The sequence below is a fragment of the Sander vitreus genome, chromosome 15 (genome assembly GCF_031162955.1).
Source record: "Sander vitreus isolate 19-12246 chromosome 15, sanVit1, whole genome shotgun sequence".
Lineage (NCBI taxonomy): Eukaryota > Metazoa > Chordata > Actinopteri > Perciformes > Percidae > Sander > Sander vitreus.
In genome coordinates, this window is record NC_135869.1 from 17624162 (window position 1) to 17642980 (window position 18819).

The following is an 18819-nucleotide window of genomic DNA, read 5'->3' on the forward strand; positions in this document are numbered from 1 at the left end:
AGAAGTTTGGTATACAGTATTGTTGTCTCGATTTCCAGTCAGCTATGACCTCAACAGCAATCTGGACTCTCAGCGACGGACTCCAAAAACTCTTTTCCCTCCAGGTGTTACAGACCACTTGCTCCGCCTGTCCTGGATCTTCTGGAAGATGCTGCTGCCACTTCTCCACTTCTCTCTTTTATAGTTTTTCATTTTCTTCACCTGTTCATTTGTACAAAAACGGGGAAAAGTTGAAGTCGAGGGACAGCGACAATGGGACAAGATTAGCTGAACTAAATAAAATAAAAATGTCCTCCTTCTTCTTTACCTTTCCCCTGTCAAAGTCTTCATCCCACTCATCGATCACAGTGTCAAACCTGGCGTGACGGACATCTTCAGCAGCATCTCTACTAATAGCAGAGACCTCTCCATCCCAACTGAGGACTAGATAAGAAAAAAAAAAAAAAAAAAAGCATATAAAATCATTTTTTGCTACAAATTATTGCCATACAAAGATTTTGATCTATACTCTGCGTCTCACCGTTTGCTCCGTAGGCCTTATCTGTGGCGTTCCTGAGCAGCTCCTCTACCACCCCACTTGTCTTTTTCCCATCCCAGGCTACAGGAGCAGCACGGCTAGGGTTGTCTCCTAACTCACTTCCATCAGCCGCTGGTGCCCGGCTGCGCTTGTAGCTGTCCTTCACTTGGCTGTCCCAAATTACCACTGTGGCTGGATTTGAACAATCAGCAAAAAAGTGATTCAATCTGGCATTCTCAAAATGTAGTGAGTCATGCTCTCTTAAGCGTGAATGATACTGGCCGTTCCCAACCTGGCGCGTGCAAATGTGACGTCATAGAAAATCGCTGTAACTATTTATACCCGCGCTGGTGGTCACGACACTAGTTGCAGTCTTCTCCTGAACAGAAATGGCGCTATTGAGGAAAGGCTACCGACTTTGCTATTCCTACGGACTAGAAGAAGAAGAAAAAAGGTAAACAGCGGCAGAACTGGCAGCAGCATTGCCGTCAATGCTTCGATTTGATTCGATGACCTACTTCGTCAGATCAAACCTTTCATTCGCCATAAAAGAACTCATCTTAACCTAGTAAGTTTACAAGAGAGACTTGCAGTCACTCCGAGAGTCCTCGGCGAACTCGTTCAGGCCTCCTGTTTCCGCTTTGTCGCACACCGCTGAAAAAAAAGAGTGGTGCACAACCTCTGCCCGCGCGCTATAAATCTGGGAGCGCCAGCAAGATCTACGTCATTTTGACATTGGCTGCGGCTACTGTAAAAACACCTATTAGTAGGATTGTGAAATGACTGGTCAAATAAATGAGGCTGTAGTGTTTTTTTGGCAAATGGCTCTAATCAATACAGAGCAGTATTATACGTTCTGTGTAGGCATTGAAAGAAAGCATTAGTATAAATGCATGTGTATTTTTTGTTTGCACGCTCACATACCTGTGCTTTGTTTACTCATTTTGCCGTTCTCTGTGGTGTTCTTTTTGGAAGGGGGTTCCACCTCTTCAGGCTCATGGTTCTGCACGTCTGAGCATCGCCTGCTCTCCTCCCACAGTCTCACCTCTTCTTTTAGCCTCTTCTTCTTTTTCTTCTTCACCTTTAATTTACTTTTTAACATTATCAAATCTTCCGTATCATTCTGAACGACTGCTGCCTTCATCTCAGAAGTGCTGTTGGGGGAAAAAGTAAGTTCATTAAGTTTATTGTATGCAGACGGCATTGTGGGAGTTTCTAGAAGGCAACTGGTTGTTGCAGTGTTTAAACAGAAATGAATATTGGGGGGGAAAAAACGCGTATAAATAAAAGAATCATGAACGTCAACCCACGTCTCTGATGCAGAGCATGCTGAAGTGTCCTGCAGAGCTTCCACCAGCTGACTCTTCTTTTTCTTTTTCTTCTTCAGCTTTACAGAGTCCCTTCCCTGTTCTTTCTGATTTGACTCACACTGCGTTGGGGTTGTGGCAGCTAACGGGGGCTTTTGCTTAGACTGTTCTGTATCTGGATGGGATGTTAGACTCCACATGCCACCCTGACACCAATCCTCCTCCTGGTGTGATGTATCCAGGTGTGACGGGACACATTCCCTCTCCAATACTTTCTCCCCGTCTTCATGCTCCTTCTTTCGCTTTTTCTTTTTCTTCTTCCGCTTCTTGTCGCTGGCTGATTCCACAGGGTTGGCCGGTGTCACTGTAGCTGCGGACGTCATCGGCTCTGCGTCGCCCTCTACCTCAGAATGCCGCCGCTTCTTTTTCTTCTTCCTCTTTTGGTTGACCTTGTGACCTGGAGTGCTGTTGAGGTCTGGTTCTTGGACCACGGAGCTAAGGTTGCTGGAAGACTTGGGGCTCTTTGGGCTGGCACTGTGGAGCCCATTGGTTTTATGAGAAAGGCTGGCATTTGGTTTTTGCAGTGTGGAGAGAAGGGACTGTTTCTGAGGGCTCTGCTGTTTGAAGGATTCACTTGAGTGGGCAAAAGGCGATGATTGGACTTTGGGTGAATGGAATGGAACAGCTCTGGGAAGAGAACAAGAGAAAACATCTGGAGTTACTCTGCCATTTTCATTTGAGACAATGTTTTGTGCATTTCCTATGTGATGCGGGCTTCAGAGTTCATACCTGAGTGAGTGAGTAGGTGAGGCAAAGGTGAGGGGGTTAAGTTGATTGTTATGCGTGGGGTCACTGGACAGCTGGCGTGGCAAAGAGGGCAGAGCATCAATGCTGCTCGGTCTCCGGCTGCGAGCCTGCAGTTATCGACATAAATAAAAACTTGGTGGTCTAAAAAAATAGCCATGAATGTGACAAAAATAAGGAAGAGAATCAAATAAGGAAGAGGAAGATTAAATGGATGGCAGGAAAATATGGAGGGAGGAAAACAAAGAGGAAAGGGTATGGCAGAGAAGAATTAGAAATGGTTAGAAAAAAAGAACAAACTAAGGAAAGAAAGACAAACTCTAAATATGTGCTACCTTGTGGTTGATTAGACAGGCACACTGGAGAAATAACATTACATAGAGCAGAAAATAAACTAGAAAATGAGAGCGTTTACTTGCCTTAATAAAACTACTAATTGAAATCAATGGTCAAATTTGGGATAGCAGTGTAGATTGAGGCAACAGGAAACCAAGGTATCATGAGCTTTCACTAAGACAGGAGGAGGTGCTGCTGCTGTGGATGGGAATGAAGTTCACCTTCTTGGCTGACAGGGCCAGTTTCTTGGCAGGTGGAGGTGACATGGTGCTGGTGGCTTCAGAAGTGATGTTGTTGAGGGCCGGGGGTTTAATTTTCGCTGTCTTCTGCTCCTCTGTGCTCTGAGAGCGCTCCACGCTCTTGGCTGGAGACGCCAGGCCATTAGAGCCTTTCCGTGGGGTGGAAGGAGTCTCTCCTACTGGCGCACTTTTGGTACCCACCGAGTCCTGGCCGAAACAAAGGCAATCATATGCTGTGGTTATGCTTCTGTACAGCTACGCTTGGCCTGAAATGGCTGTTATGCATCTCCTTAAACCCCATACAAATCTGTGTACAAACTATCGCAAATACAGTTTGCAGTATGCATCGCATACTCAGAAAATAAAAATGTTACGTTCAAGGTGGCTACATGATGTTGTACGTACACTTGCACATAATATAAACAGAAAATCAAATATGCATTTAATTGATTAATCCATTGCTAAATCGGACAAAGAAAAATATTTGGCAACCATTTTGATGATTAATCGTTTCAGTCATTTTCTCTTAAAAAACAAAACATTCCCAAATTGCAGATTCCAGATGTGAGAATATGCCTCTTTTCTTTGTTTTATGTTATTGTAAACTGAATATCTTTGGGTTTTGGAACATTTTCAAATTACTTGGACAAACCAAGTTTAGCTTCTAAGATTGCACCTTTGACTTTACTTGATTAATCGATCATCAAAAGTAATCGCAGCTCTAATTTGTGTGCGAATTTGGCACAGAAGTTTTCTTAGTGTGCGATATAAACAATAAGGACAGTTTGTGTCAGCATTACTGTTTTTCTATTCCCTATATTGTTAAATAGCTTGTATGCATTTTGCGGACAGAATATCTTTTTAGATCACAATGACAGTCTTAACACTTTGGCATCTAGGTTAGATGATAATACTCTTTGCACATTTTGGTGTACCAAGGCTTATCTAATTGATGTAGTGAGATGATAAAAAAAAAAAAAAAACGCCATGATCCTGCCTTTGAAAGATTTGCGTTTTTGTCTGTGCTTTTTCAGGGCAAATATTACCTTCGAGTCAGTGGTGTCAGCAGAAGAAGAGTCGGACAAAGACTTAAATGAGGTAGACGCTGACATGCCTCTGCCCTCGCCACCTTGCTTTTTATCTCCCTCAGTCCTGCTAAACCCGTTGTTGGAAGGGATTGGAGTGCAGCTGCGGTACTGCACTTGGCTCTGGGGAGACGGCTTCTTCAGCTTCTTGAAAGGCTCCTCGATAACTGTGGGTCCACCTGGCAGCTTTGGCGGACCATTGGAGTAGGACGTCCAGTTGGAAAGTCTGGGCTGTGGCTGAGAGCTCACACCGTTTCTGGATATGGGCAGGCCCAAACCACCATCCATGGACTGGATCTTACGCAGTTGTGCAGGCTCAAGTTTCTGAAAAGGGAAGTATTGTATTTAGAACTTTAATTAAAAAACTGCACATATACCTTCAGCCCACATACAGTCCACATCTAACAGTAAGCTGGATGTCATCTTGTCTCATACCTTTGTGACCTGCGGGGAGGAGAGAGGCCCGTTCAGGTTGGCCCTCTTTATCTGTTCAGAAGACACACTGTTCTTCCCAGGATGCAACATCCCCTGCTTGGTGGCCTGTCCATCTGCATTCCTCTTGGTTTCAGGGATCCTTCAATATACAAATAAAAACTCTGGTTTATTTATTGATATATCCAGAAAACACCTTGTTTGATCTCTTGCAGCACTCCACAGTGTCTTACCTCAGGTAGAAAAGCACATAAGCCTGCTGGTTCAAGACTACTTTGATGTTACTAGAGTGCACCATTGAATCATTCATTTGGTACCATTGTCCGTTGCTTGCCTAAGAGAAAACAAAAAAAGACGTAAAACTTTAAAATGAAGCCAGCTGTGAAATGTATTAATTGAACTTTTTTTTTACAACTATAATTCAAAAACAGATAAACAGAACACTAAAAAAATGCAGGCTCAGTTAAAGCAGTTGCAGGCAGATAAATAGCCCGTTTCATTTGAGATCAGATTAGAGTATATAATACCACCACAGGTATAAATCTTTAGACACCATGACAGTTGTTGATGGGACGATATATACTATGAGACAATAGGAATTTGTTAACAGTCAGACTTTGCTATACAGTTTATACCTTTTAATTTCTCTGGCTGCATAAGGCCATTGTGGGCAAAGTTGTTGCACATTAATAAGAAGGACTGCTTTGTGGCAATACTGGATTTATAGGATTGCAACTACGTGATATCTCCATGTATTTCACTAATTCACTGGATTAGTCAAAAACAGACTACTTATTTGTTTATCAATTGAATTCCCAAGAAATATATTATATTTGGTTATATCTTGATAATGTGGTATAAAATAAATGACATAAAATGACATATACCATGATAGAAGATTCTTTAGAGCTAGAATAAAAAAGAAAAGTTTAGGTACAAAGTTATGCAACTGAAGTTATACAATATTAGAAAGAAATACTAATGTTACAACTAAATGTTACTTCTCTGATAAGCGCAGTTCTTGAACAGCAGCTTCAAACAAAACAAGTTGCTAAACCATTAAAGTTTTGGCCTTACATCTTTACAGCCATTTCACTATTTCTATCTATTATTCTACATGTTTTAGTATCATTCCTATAATATCAAGCCACCAGGTATGATGGAAGAAAAGTATAAGACATTTACTTTGAGCCTTTTTTCCTTCCTTTGTTTTTATTTTATAATGTAAATGTCTTGTTTTATTTTACCTTATAGTCTGTTAATGTCATGTTTCTGACACTGGAAAAAAAACAAGGTGGCTCATCTCAAGGTGGTTATGCTCAGAATTTGACATAATTAAAAAAGGATGTGCATCCACTCATCTTACCTTGACATAGCAGTAGTAGTGGCCAGCATGACAACTGTAGCCAGAGTGCACCAGAACAGCATAGAGGCCATACATAACAGGATCACCTGAGCTCTGAGACATGTAGGGGCGGATGTTCAGAAATTCTGGGTAACCAACATCCTGAAAAAAAGAAAATGACAGACAGAAATATGAGATCACTGAGAAATTAGACAGCTCTTTCAAACCAGCCAATAGTGTGAGAATTCTTTGTTAACCTTTGTTATTTTTCCTCCGCTAAAGTTGGCGAACCTCTTCAGTGAAAGGGTCAGTACATTAGATGTTCGATGGACTGTGAAGCGCTTGGTTGCTGGCACTTTCTTTTTGCACCTGGAGAGAAAAAAGAAAGTCATGTTACAGAAAAGATTTCCAATGTGAATAAACACGTACATTTCTTTTGATGCCCTGCAGATGTAAAATTGTGCACTTACTTTGCACACATGTAGGCATTCTCTCCACTTAGTACATCTGGTTTAACAAACAGTTCCAGGGCTCGCACAATGTTTCCTGCTTGCTGACAGACAAAAACAGAGACACGTGGTGTTGCTGAGGAAAGTTTTTGAAAATATTATTGATATAATATTTTCATGGAAATAAAGGTTATATTGAGATCTTGTGCAACATACCCGAATCTCCACAGCGATGTCAAGGTAAGGGTCATATGTGTCTGACACACTTTTACAAATAGAGCATTTCACTGAAAGACAGAATTTGAAAAAAGCAGGAATCACTTGGGGCTAGTTTTTTTAAGAACTACAATCTGTTAATGTAACAGGGTGATCAGTGATGACAGGAATGATTCACACAAGCCTCTGTTCCACTTCCTGTAAACAGACGACTAGCAAGAACATCAACCCAACTGGCTCTCAGATCAAACATTAAGGGGAAATGACTTTACATGTAGCACACTTTACATTCAGATCATAATTATTAGATACTAGACCAAACTGACACCTGCAGAAAATGTTTTTAATGCTGCATCTTAAAAACAGCATGTGTGAATTCAGCGTAAAGTGTGTCGAGTATTGAACTACATTTAGCTGTTTTGGCAATATATATTTTGTTGACACAGACGTTAGTCTAAGTCTGCTGGGTAATGGCTCAATAACGCAATACTAAAAGCCACAAATGTGGAAATTCATAAAAGTGCACAGCTCTAGAGCCAGTTTTTATTCTACATTTCTGTATGTGAAAAAAGTCAATACCTCTTGACCTGAGGTAACCTCCAAAGATCTGGTGAACCAGAGTTGTGGCCTGGGTCTGCCTGTCAAGCCTACAGACAAGAAAAAAAAAATCATCAAAACAACAGTAATATAAAACCAGGCATCCATCCATTTTTTGCCACTTCTCCTGGACCAAGCCACGGTTGCAGCAGGCTAAGCAGGGTTTCCCGGGCAACGTTTTCCAGTTCCTCCTTGGGGATCGATCCCCAGGTGTTCCCATGCCAGATGAGATATTTATCCAGCGTGTTCTGGGTCCAACCACCAAATTGAGGTGCCCAAGAGGCATCCTGATCAGATGCCAGAACCACCTCAACTAGCTTTGATGCAAAAAAAGCAGCGGCTCCACTCCGAGCTACCTCCAGATGTCTGAGCGCCTTACTCTATGTCTAAGGTGAGTCCAGCCACCCTGTGGAGGAAACTCATTTTGTCCACTTGTATCTGCAATCTCATTCAATGTTGTACAACATTGTAATGTAACACTGCTAGCCATTTCTGCAATATGAGCCATCACTGGACAATATTCTGCACTATGCATATTTATTTATTTATCACTCTTTGTCATATCTATTCACCAGCACCTTACTTATCTGTATATCTGTGTATATATACACTGTCTGTTTATATAAGGGTGTTTATTGTGTAAATGTCTTTTTTATTACTATTATACTATTATTATAACAACTGATTCAATGTTCTTGTTCATATACTTTATGTATATATATTTTTTTTATCTCCTGTGTCTACTTACATACCTACAAACTCAGAAGAGCTGAGGGAATGATCGTTTTTGTATCATTATTCTCAGTTTCATTGAAAATTATTAACATAATAAAGGGAAAACAACATTTTCCTGGTGCTAAAACGATACATATATATACACATGTAAAATATATATATATACACACATATATAAAAATAAAAGGAGCATCTTGTTCAATAAAAAGTTGATCTACAAAGAGCCCAAAACAACAGTCAGCGACATTAAAGAACGGCTTGTGTATTGCTAAGGCCACAGGGTCAAAATTAAATGATTTATTAAAAATGGAATAACAATAACTTATTTAACCAGTAAATTCCTGTTACACAACAAAAACAACCACTAGATGGGAAAAGGGTATTTTACAACAACGTTGAATGCAGCACGAGGCTGGCAAGGCGAATTTCAAGTGAACTCTGTTGCACTCAGTTTTCAGACAATGGCAGCTACAGACTGTTGGAATCCTCTCCAGTGAAATACAGACGCACTTTTACACCGTTTAGCTAGCTGTCAGCATTTTAACCGTGTTTACTCCAGCTGCTAGCTAACGGTAGGCTAACGTTAGCTGCTGTCAGGTGTAGTGTTGACAAGCGTCCCGTACGGGGATGTTTCAGTTCCCTCTAACGTCCGTTTTCGGAGCATCAGAGAGAAGCGTAGGGATTTAAGTGGCACCTAAATAAGGCACCGAAACCCGCGTTGCTATTCGGTCCGGTAGAGAACGGTCGTTAAGGCACCGGTGCCGTATTAGCACCGGGTCTCAGACCCCCCCCCCAAATAAAAACTCTACCTGTGAATCTACATGATTCACATGGATGACATTTTCCCAGTCAAAACGGCGATTTTCCCCGAAAAGCGACTAGTTTGCAGCTATGTACTTAATGTGTATTTGTGTTATTCTGACTGTTTTTCTTTTGAGCTGCTGTAACACATGAATTTCCCCAGTGTGGGATTAATAGTCCATCTTATCTCATTCTTTCAGTCACCACCCAAAGCTCATGACCATAGGGTTGGTTCGACTGGTAAATCAAAAGCTTTGCCTTCGGTCCAGTACAATGCCCGCATCACGGTACAACGCCCTGGCCAACGCTCGACGGCGAGCTTCCCTCCCAGGTCTGGTTCCACGTGGGTCCCCGTAAAAACCAGGCAGTTTTTAATTTTATACTCATACGTTTAACAGTTTTAAGAAACAATAATAAAGCCTTACTTAGGGTAGCCATTGAGACAAGCTTTCTGCATGGCATCGATGGTGTACCGCAAAAACTCATGGGCGTCCTCTTGGCTTCCAAAGCGAAAATGCCTGGCAATTTCTGTGGGAGACAAAAGAGCATGTAAGCTTTGGGCTACCTGAATGTTTCCCACCTTGAGTGCATTAACACAATTAAGTGCTTTATGACAATTATTTATTATTTATTTAGCCACAACACTTACTGAAACAATTCAGAATAGATGTTGCAATTATATTTAACATTTAAGTTTAAAAAAAAAGGCTGAGCCTGTGTGTTAGTCACTGCACAGAATGTTCATTGCATAAATGTTAACCATTGAAAGCCCACATTTTTTATATCTGAATTATGTCAGAGACAATCCACCGACACATAACAAAGAGGACGAAGAGCAGCTAGAGAAAAAGTATTAGCAATCCTTTGTTCTGCCAACATTTCTATTCCTTAAAAATAAATTTATGCGAAACAGAGAAAAGGTTAATAAAAGACAAGTGCTCTAATTCATAACCTGACAATTTCCTGTCAGAATTAATGGATGCAAAAGGGTTTATTTATGGCAACGACGGTCTTTATTTCTAAAACCATTCATAGTATTATAGAGTAGGAGGTTATAATGTGGTTTTAAAGCAACACCAAAGCACCTCTTCAGTCCCCCTATAGGTTGGAAGCGGAATTGTCCATTACCGTAACCCTTATGTCTCATTCGCACTACAGATTCGCTACCCGATGTGGCAAACTTGCATAGTGCGGTTATAGCCCATAGAAGTGCCGTTCACCCTGTTACGAGTTGATGAACCACTGAAACGATTTTGGAAACATTATTTTAAAAAGGTACAAAAGAATCTTTGGTGTTGCTTTAACTATTCAATATGTTTACACATGGCAATTAGGCATATGCACATATAAAGTAATAATCAGTGAAGATAATGTATGTTTCAAAGTTTAAAGAGTACACTTTACTGGGTACTTAGAGCTAGTTCCTCATATATCTCAGACATGCAGCTCAATGACCATGACCTCATAAGCAGCTTACCGACTTCAACAGACTGATGTTTCATCTAAAAGTGTCACATTATAATGTAGTTCTAAACCCTATGCCTCTACCGTTATTTCCTAATGGAAAACAGGGAACGTGTAAGCTGGTAGAATTATGTGGTCATCACCACATTCCCAGCATAGCATCGCTGCACATTTACGACAATGAGTCACCCCTTAGTGGGAAAGAGGAATAAGACACCATGCTTGCACCTGTTCAGGGCACTTTTTAGACAACATCCTGAAGATATGAACTCTCTGGGCGCATTTGTGGTTTTGTTTGGAGTAAGCTCTTTCAATTTTAGTGTGATGACATTGCGCTGTATTAGGGCTGCACAATTAATCGAATTTTAATCACGATTTTGGCTTCTCGCGATCAAATTCACGCGATCGAGCGATATTTAAAATGCTTCATTCCGTTCATAGAACGCTCCGTATCAACTTTTAGTTTTTTTCTTCAAAGCTCTGTAAACCACTCTCTGAACACGTGCCTCCATGAGCCAATCAGAGTCGTTCCCTGCACCGCGCAGCTTAGTTTATATGTAGACAGTCACAGAGGACAGAGTATTTCACACAATAATTCCACAACAGATAGCAGTCGGTCATAAGTCGTCACGATGTTTACCAGTTTACCAGTAAACGCAACATTTTGTCCCGTCTGTATTGTTTTTCAGACAACAGCAGTGACCAGTGCTAGTTCGAGTCTTTTAGCTCATAGCTTTAGCAGCAGACTGTTGTATGTCCCGCTGTTGGAATCCTCTACAGTGAAATACAGTCACACTACACCGTTTAGCTGTCAGCATTTTAGCCGTGTTTACTACTGTAGCTAATGGTAGGCTAACGTTAGCTGCTGTGTAACGTGTTATTAGTGTTTACTAGCGTGACCTGCAGCAATGTTTCTGTTGCCTCCAACGTCTGTTTTGGAGCATCAGAGCGCAACGCAGACATTTAAGTGGCACCATAATCCGTGTTGCTATTTCGTCCGGTAGATACCGGGCACGGGATTTTAACATGCGCCGTTAACATGAACGGAAAATTGCGTTGCCTGTATCTTTTCACGGCAAACGTGCATGTTTGTAAAGCGGTCGCACAACAGCTGAAATGGCATACTTCATAGTATCCTTCAACAAAAGGAGGAATGTAGCACAATATGGATGTGAAAGCAGTTACAATTAGCCTATATGATAATAAAATTTGTTTTGGTTAAAAACAAATAATCGTGATAATTAATCGTGATCAATATATTGATCAAAATAATCGTGATTATCATTGTGGCCATAATCGTGCAGCTCTACGCTGTATTTAAAAAAAGTGTGTGAGGCACAGATGTAGAGCTGCAAAGATTTATTTAATAATCTACTAATCGATTAATTGCCACCTATTTTGATAATTAAAAAAATCTCTGATTCCAGCTTCTTCAATGTGAATATTTCCTAGTTTCTTTAATACTCTATGACAGTAAAATGATTATTCATTATTTGAGGACATAACACATAGAGGGTGTCGTCTTGGACCTTAGGAAACACTGATTGAACATTTCCCCCCCCCATTTTCTGACATTTTATAGACTAAACAACTAATCAATTAACTGAGAAAATAATTGACAGATTAATCAACAATGAAAATAATCCTTAATTGCAACCCTACACAGATGTTTCATTTTCATTGTATGCGTTTATATTGTTCTAGCTGTGTGGAGGGACATTTCTAACTGCGGGGGTGGCGACCAGCTAGATAGAACCATAGAAACACATACAGTACATCTCCAAGTCCTGGTTGAAAAGGTGAAGTGTACATTTTTGTGCTTAAGCTGCTTTTCTCAGCCCGCAGTCACAAGGAGACAGAGAGGGCATTGGGGAAGGAGGGGGGTGAAGGGGGGAGGGAGAGATATATAAAAAAATAAAAAAAAAAGAAGGTGCAGGATGGGGAGACATGATTGCAGCAGCACATAAGTAGCAGGCAGGTTGGGGGGGGTGCTTCTGTGAGACTACAGCACAGTACCTCATCTCTACTCTCCACATGGTGTTCATTCACAGTCCGCAGTCTCACCGCTCCACTTTTGCACTGCAGTTATTGGCTGTTGTCACATGGGACACTTTGGCCAGTGTTGCGTCATCACACCTCTGGCAGTATTCAACCAAAGACCAGGTGCCTGTGACTCCTGACTAGGGCTGCACAATGAATTGCAATATGGACTAGTGCAATATCCAAATAGCAGGGGGGCGCAATATTTGTTAATGGCAAAATATGTGTCAAACCATTCTGAATTAAGTACTGTGGTGCTGCAGAGATGTCCCGGCCTACAAATCGTATCCTACAGACTAAAGAAAACAATCTTTGTTTGGTACAGATCCTCACAAAAAAAATAAAAATAAAATCACACTATAATCATTTTAATTTCTTTCAATGAAAATAATGATACAAAAACGATCATTCCCTCCAATATCGTGAATCATATCGCAATCTCAGTCAAAAATAATCGCAATTAGATATTTTCCTCATATCGTGCAGCCCTACTCCTGAAACAACCTACATTGAAACTCGCGAGCACAAACTGCTCAGACACGTTCACACCGTGTTGAAGGAAGCTGGTGGTCTTACTTTTCAGATCTCTGATGAAGGAGACAGGCTTGATGGCATTGCCTGTGTTGGCAAAGGCTTGGATGATATGGTTCTGCATTATACAGATCATACAAAAGCCTGACTGGTGACCTGAAACACAGACAACAACAACAACAATAATCAGAGCCACAAGGCTCACAAAGGTAGAGTACAGAAATGTGTTATTGTGACAGTATTCAGGTTCAGATTATTGTTCATAACGAATGCAATGTAAAACATTATCTAATGTAAAACTCTTACTGTTCATCACAACACAATGGTTATCACAGTGGTCTTTGATGTGGCTCCTTCATACAGTAAGTAAAAAAACTCACATTGAACAGAGTAAAAACATATTGGATTAAAAATCACTGTCAGAATTAGGGTGATGGTATTCACAGAAATACTTCTTAAAAGCATAGTAAAACAAGCAACATGCTGATCATTTTCTGATTTTATTTTTTCCAAAAAATATTCAGAATTGTATTTGTGTTTAAATAAAAAAAAAATAATTACCATTTGGGATATTTTTCAATCAATTTGAAAGACTTACTTTGCCTTTACTGCATTTACTTAAAAGTCGGGTGACAATCAGTTCAAACCGATCTTTTTAAAAAAATCCATTTTTCAGTGAGCTTGGCTAATGAATGAAAATGATGAGCCTTACATACAGTTTGTTTATGACAACGGAATGGTTGTGGAGCCTTTTTTTAAGCAGGTTGTCCCTCATTACAAATATGGGCAAATTAAATTGGGCCGTTTTAGAGGCTTAATCATGGCATCTCAGTGCCTTCGTCACCTGTAATACCACAATTTAAGTCTTGGTTCCACTGGTCTGGACCAAAGTACTATTTAGGGTGCTTACTATTTTACAATTTCACTTACAGCACTGAAACTTTGAGGTCAGTGATTCATTGTTTTCTTTTTTGTTAAATCATAGATTGCTAAATGTTTCACAGCCTGAATAAAACTTGCCAACTGAAGCAGCGTTTTTTGTTTTTCTTCTTCAGCTGCTTTGGCTTGCATTCCACAGTGACATTCAGTCAAATGTGTCTGCACAAGTAGCGGGGTTAAAGTAATTTCCAAAATGGAAAACTCAAGGATGTAAATATAAGTGAATGAAAGTGTAAATGCTGGGAGTCTGGCAGTATTAAAGAGCATGACTCAAATACTCACAGGCACGGCTGTGCTCCTTTGAGAGTAAGTAGTTGGCAAGTGGCGGGGTGTAGGTGAGACACTGCACTGTGGAGTTGAGGAAGCAGGTGTTCCCTAGGTTGTGGAGACCGGCTCCCACCCTGTACACACGCTCCCATTTAAGGGTAAGCTTGTTCCCTGGAAAGAGCATCTTCTGTGGGGAAGGGATCCCATCGCTCTGGCCCCCAACTACATTCTCTGAGACTGAAAGAGGAGTGCAGTCAAATATATGACATTATTACAACTGTAATACAGAAACTGAGCTTTAATGGCTAGCACCAATGGAAAAAAAAAGGTGAATATGGAAAATGTCAAACTATCAAAATGTTCAGTTCAATTTGAGAGCTTACCTTGCCTCTTTATTTGGGCAGGCTCTGTGGCCTTCTGGCCCGTAGCGCCCTCATTCCGTGGATTGAGTATCACATACTTGTTCTTCAGGCTGTCCAGTTGATAGGAGAAACCCTTGCTGGCAGGCTCAAACTCTATCTTCTGCAAGAGGACCTTCTTGGCAGAAGAGGCCAACAGTTTGTTGAGGTCACCCTCATCACCCGTCTCCTTCCGACCAGGTTTTAATGCCTCCTTGAGTTTATCCACTATCGGCATTGTTGGAACATCACTGCAGAGAAAGTTGGATTGTCAGTGTCATAAATGTTCACTTCACTAGGCCCACATGAAGCTGCACAAAACAAATGACACTCATTTCCCAAAAGGACATATCACCTCATTAGGTCCCCACCGTATTCAAAAGCACCTCACAGTATCATAACTATTTTTTCTATTACATGGTTAATGTGTAGGGATTTTAAACGTACTATGGCAATGGTAATGGTCCTCTGAGCTAAACAGAACCAAAATCAAACCTTCAGTTGATCAAATAAATGTTAAATTTATCTCTCAGATAATCACCTAAGTGCCCAATAACACCCTGCCCAGGCCACATATCCTGACGTGGCTCCACAAGAGATATAAAGACTGAATGCATCTGAGGAGCCAGCTGGGTCTTGGCAGCTGTCCCCACAGTTATGCAAGACAGCAGACGTTGGTAACATCGGGTGGCGAAGAGTGTATGAGATAAGGAGAAGACGATCATTTGTCTTACACACGGGTCTTAACAGTTGCTGTTAACTGCCAGGTCAAATTCTTATCATTTATTTTGCCTGCATCAATGTTTGTATTGTTATCTTCCACCAATTAACATGCTTCTTCAGTAAAGCTGTATATCATCAAATTAAAACATTGGCTGTCTGCCGTCCCTTTAAATACAGTGTAGCTGAGTGCACTAAAAAGGACCATTACAGTGTAGATAACAACAATCGTCTGCCAGAGTCAGCCCAGTGAATGACTTCTGACGTGTTATTTTCTACAAAAGGCAGCAGGCTGGCAAAATGTGTTCAATGCTGACCGAAGAGTGAGTAAACAAATCATTCAGTCTCCTATCGCCTCACTTTACTGAGGATGTAGCTGAGGTGCCCCAAACACAACAAACCCTCCTAAAAGTAAAAACATGACATCACGTAGATGTAATAGTAAGACACTAAAACGCCAAAGGCATGGAGCACCATGAGAGTGGTGTTCATCAGAGGGGGCAGTGACGTCGTGCAGAGGGAAGGAGGTCTGAACCTGCATTGAATGCACAAGGGCACGCTGACCTTCACTGACACGACTATAAAACGAAACAGCACACAGGGACGCAGCTAACTGCAGGAGCAACATTGATACACTGACCACAACACAGGTGTTTAATCAGAATTCTGTTTCGACAACTAGTCATTTTATCTGATGTAGCGCAAAGAAACTTTCTAATATTAAGGTTTGCATTTGGAATGTCTTAGCAGTGACAACGAGGAGCGACAATGAGCAAGTGTCTGAAATAGTGTCATTAAAAGGGGTAGTTCTGATTTTTCTGATGCTGAAAGGTGAAATGAGCCATTCACAAATAGTGATATATGCATGGATATTAGCTGAGGCTACAAGTGCCAATATCCATGCATAGATAGAGTATATGGTCAACTGTCAACTCCAGCTTACATACAGTATGAAATTACATCGGGTAACATGAGACGGCTAGTCGCCGCCTGGCATGAGATCTTGAGAGCAGAATCACGCATGGGAAATCACAAAAGATATCACCTTCAGATGTGGATGGTTAAAACATTATTATTTACATTACACCTAGCTTGGCACCTTCTGTTCGATCATTTTTGTCTGGCAAGCCTGTGGCTGGACTTACTGCCTCTTCTGTCCATGTTTGAATACCACCACCAATGAGGACGTCAAATCACTGTATGTCCCGAAAATACAGACATTTTAAGAGTTTTGCATTCAGGTATATCCGTACTCTCCTGTTAAACTATTTCAAGCAATGGCTGTGTGTAATATGTAATGACCACTCAATATGAAAATGAAAACAAGTCTCACTTTTATGTCCTCTAGTGACATATAATGACTAATGACTTTTGTTTAAACAATGTCACAGCTCACTGTCCATCACATGTATTTGTCTTTTTAATATCATTTATCGTTACTATAATCAGCTTGTCTCATATTTTGCAGGTATGCCTCATACTAGCATGCTTAGATACATCAGTGGACACATTCAATGATTTAATCACAGGCCAAATATCAGCAAGAAAACCAAACCAAAAGCATTTTCCTAGGTTTCTGGCAAAGATTTTTTTTTATTTAACCTTTATTTAACCAGGTAGGCCATTGAGAACAGGTTCTCATTTGCAACGGCGACCTGGCCAAGAAAAGCGTAAGCATACAGGACAACATACATAGTTTCACATTTAATAAAGTACAAGAAAACAGAATACAATAGGCTACATAAGTACAGATTAAGTAGGCATTTCAAAAGCCGGCGCAAAGGGAGGCAAGTAAGTCGATGGTTATGCGAAAGTGGTATGGTGACAACACAATATACATTAATAGACAATCTATAACACTGCAGAGATGTTGTAAATACAGATTAAATTAAATTGTGGTCTAGTTAGTGATGTAAATCAGTTAACGCAGAATATATAAATAGATAGTCTATATGAATGCTGAGAAGTAGTGATGTCAATATACAGTTAGTGCAAGTTGTAATCTAGTTAGTGATGTGGATCAGTAATAACACAGTAAACACAGACAGACAGTCTGTCTAAATGCTGAATATAGTAAAGAGTCCATATACAGTTAGTGCAAATATTTGTCTAGGTAGTGGAGTAGATCAGTAATAACACAGCATACATGAAAAGACAGTCTATATGAATGATAAATGCTGAGATGAAGTAAAGAGTCAATGTACAGTTTGTGCAAAGTGTGGACTAGATAGTGATGTTGATCAATCATAGCACAATATACATGAATAGACAGAACTATCCAAGATAATATTCATAAGTATAAAGATGCATTAGCATTTCATATTAGGACCAATAGAGTACGCCTATGTTTTACGAGAGATACAATATATTTAAGTGGCCCATCCAAAAAAAAGTCGGCGAATATCCAAGATTTTTTTCTTTTTTTTAAGAATTGTTTCCTCCATTCATTTCAAGCCCATGTATTTGTGTGCAAACCTATAGACTACAAAAAAAGACATAAGTTACCTTGTAAATGCTGTGTTGCAGCAACAATAGGGGCCGAGAAACACAATGTGTCAACATATGGGAGACAACAGCTACCAGTAAAATAGCTGGACTATTTTGCGATAAGTACTACTTTCTTAGACTATCGTCCTAGATCATAGAGAAAATTATTTTATTTTGACAAATTATTTAATTAACGCAATTGTGCTGATACAAATAAAGCGGCTGGGCCAGTTAATGTTTAAATGACAACGACAGCAACCAAATCGCAAAGACTATTTAAATACCAATAAGCACCTAAAATCACAAGCATTCACTCGAAGACTAAAAAGGCGAACGATGGACTTTATAGGGAGCACCTGAAGGCAGCACAGCTATTGCTGTCACTTCATCCCTTCATTGTTATTGCCTGATTAGACAACTACTTAGCTGCCTGATTTTACGGTTTTTTAGTTCCCTGGATCGTAATTATCGTTATCGACTCCACTAGCCGGGCAGCCTCTGTACACCAGCTAGAGTCTACTCTTAGGGCCACTCATCATAGCTTCAATGCTATGTTGCTAACATCGACCACAGCTAACGTTAATGTCTACCTGAACTGTCTCAAGTTTGAGGACAAAACGTCGTCATTACCTCGATATATACCTCTGTCCTTCTATGTTTAATTATTGGTCATGTCCGCTGTATCGTTTCTGTCTTTTTAAGCTTGACAGTAGCAGCAGCAAATTAGCCAGCGAGCTAACTTAACGTGGCGAGAGCCTCTAGCCTCCCTCAGTGTTGCAATGTGGGTTAGCATCTCGGCGTCCAGGTGGCTATCCCTAGCCGCCACATCCTGTCTATTTTTTTTTTTAACTAACGTTACATCATCCTGAAAAAATATGTTAACAAATAGTACGTCCAAAAGGTGTTTGTTCGCTCACCTTTCCTTCAATTGCCCAAAAACGTTTACAGTAGAGGGGTCCGCTTCCTCAGCTGTAGCTCTTGGGTCTGGTATTTTCGCCCATGCTGCATTATCAAAGGGCGGCGACAACAATGATTGACAGTGATGAAAGGCCAATCGGAGATCAGGTCACGCCGTAGCTGAAAGGTTCAGCCAATCAGCGTTTAAACTAA

General features: G+C 40.5%; 1 protein-coding gene across 1 annotated transcript; it reads right to left on the bottom strand.

Annotated features, from left to right (window-relative positions):
* Window positions 1-18726, bottom strand: usp36 (ubiquitin specific peptidase 36). Its single transcript, XM_078269048.1, has 20 exons — window positions 18627-18726; window positions 14488-14753; window positions 14120-14341; window positions 12944-13054; window positions 9289-9391; window positions 7310-7377; window positions 6731-6801; window positions 6536-6618; window positions 6323-6434; window positions 6087-6227; window positions 4954-5054; window positions 4724-4862; window positions 4250-4612; window positions 3186-3410; window positions 2614-2738; window positions 1828-2511; window positions 1442-1671; window positions 521-709; window positions 308-423; window positions 1-201 (listed from the first exon to the last, which is right to left on the bottom strand). Exons 2-20 carry the CDS (start codon window positions 14738-14740, stop codon window positions 70-72), a joined length of 3468 nt encoding a protein of 1155 aa, XP_078125174.1. The 5' UTR covers window positions 14741-14753; window positions 18627-18726; the 3' UTR covers window positions 1-69.
* Between the last annotated feature and the right edge of the window lie 93 nt (window positions 18727-18819).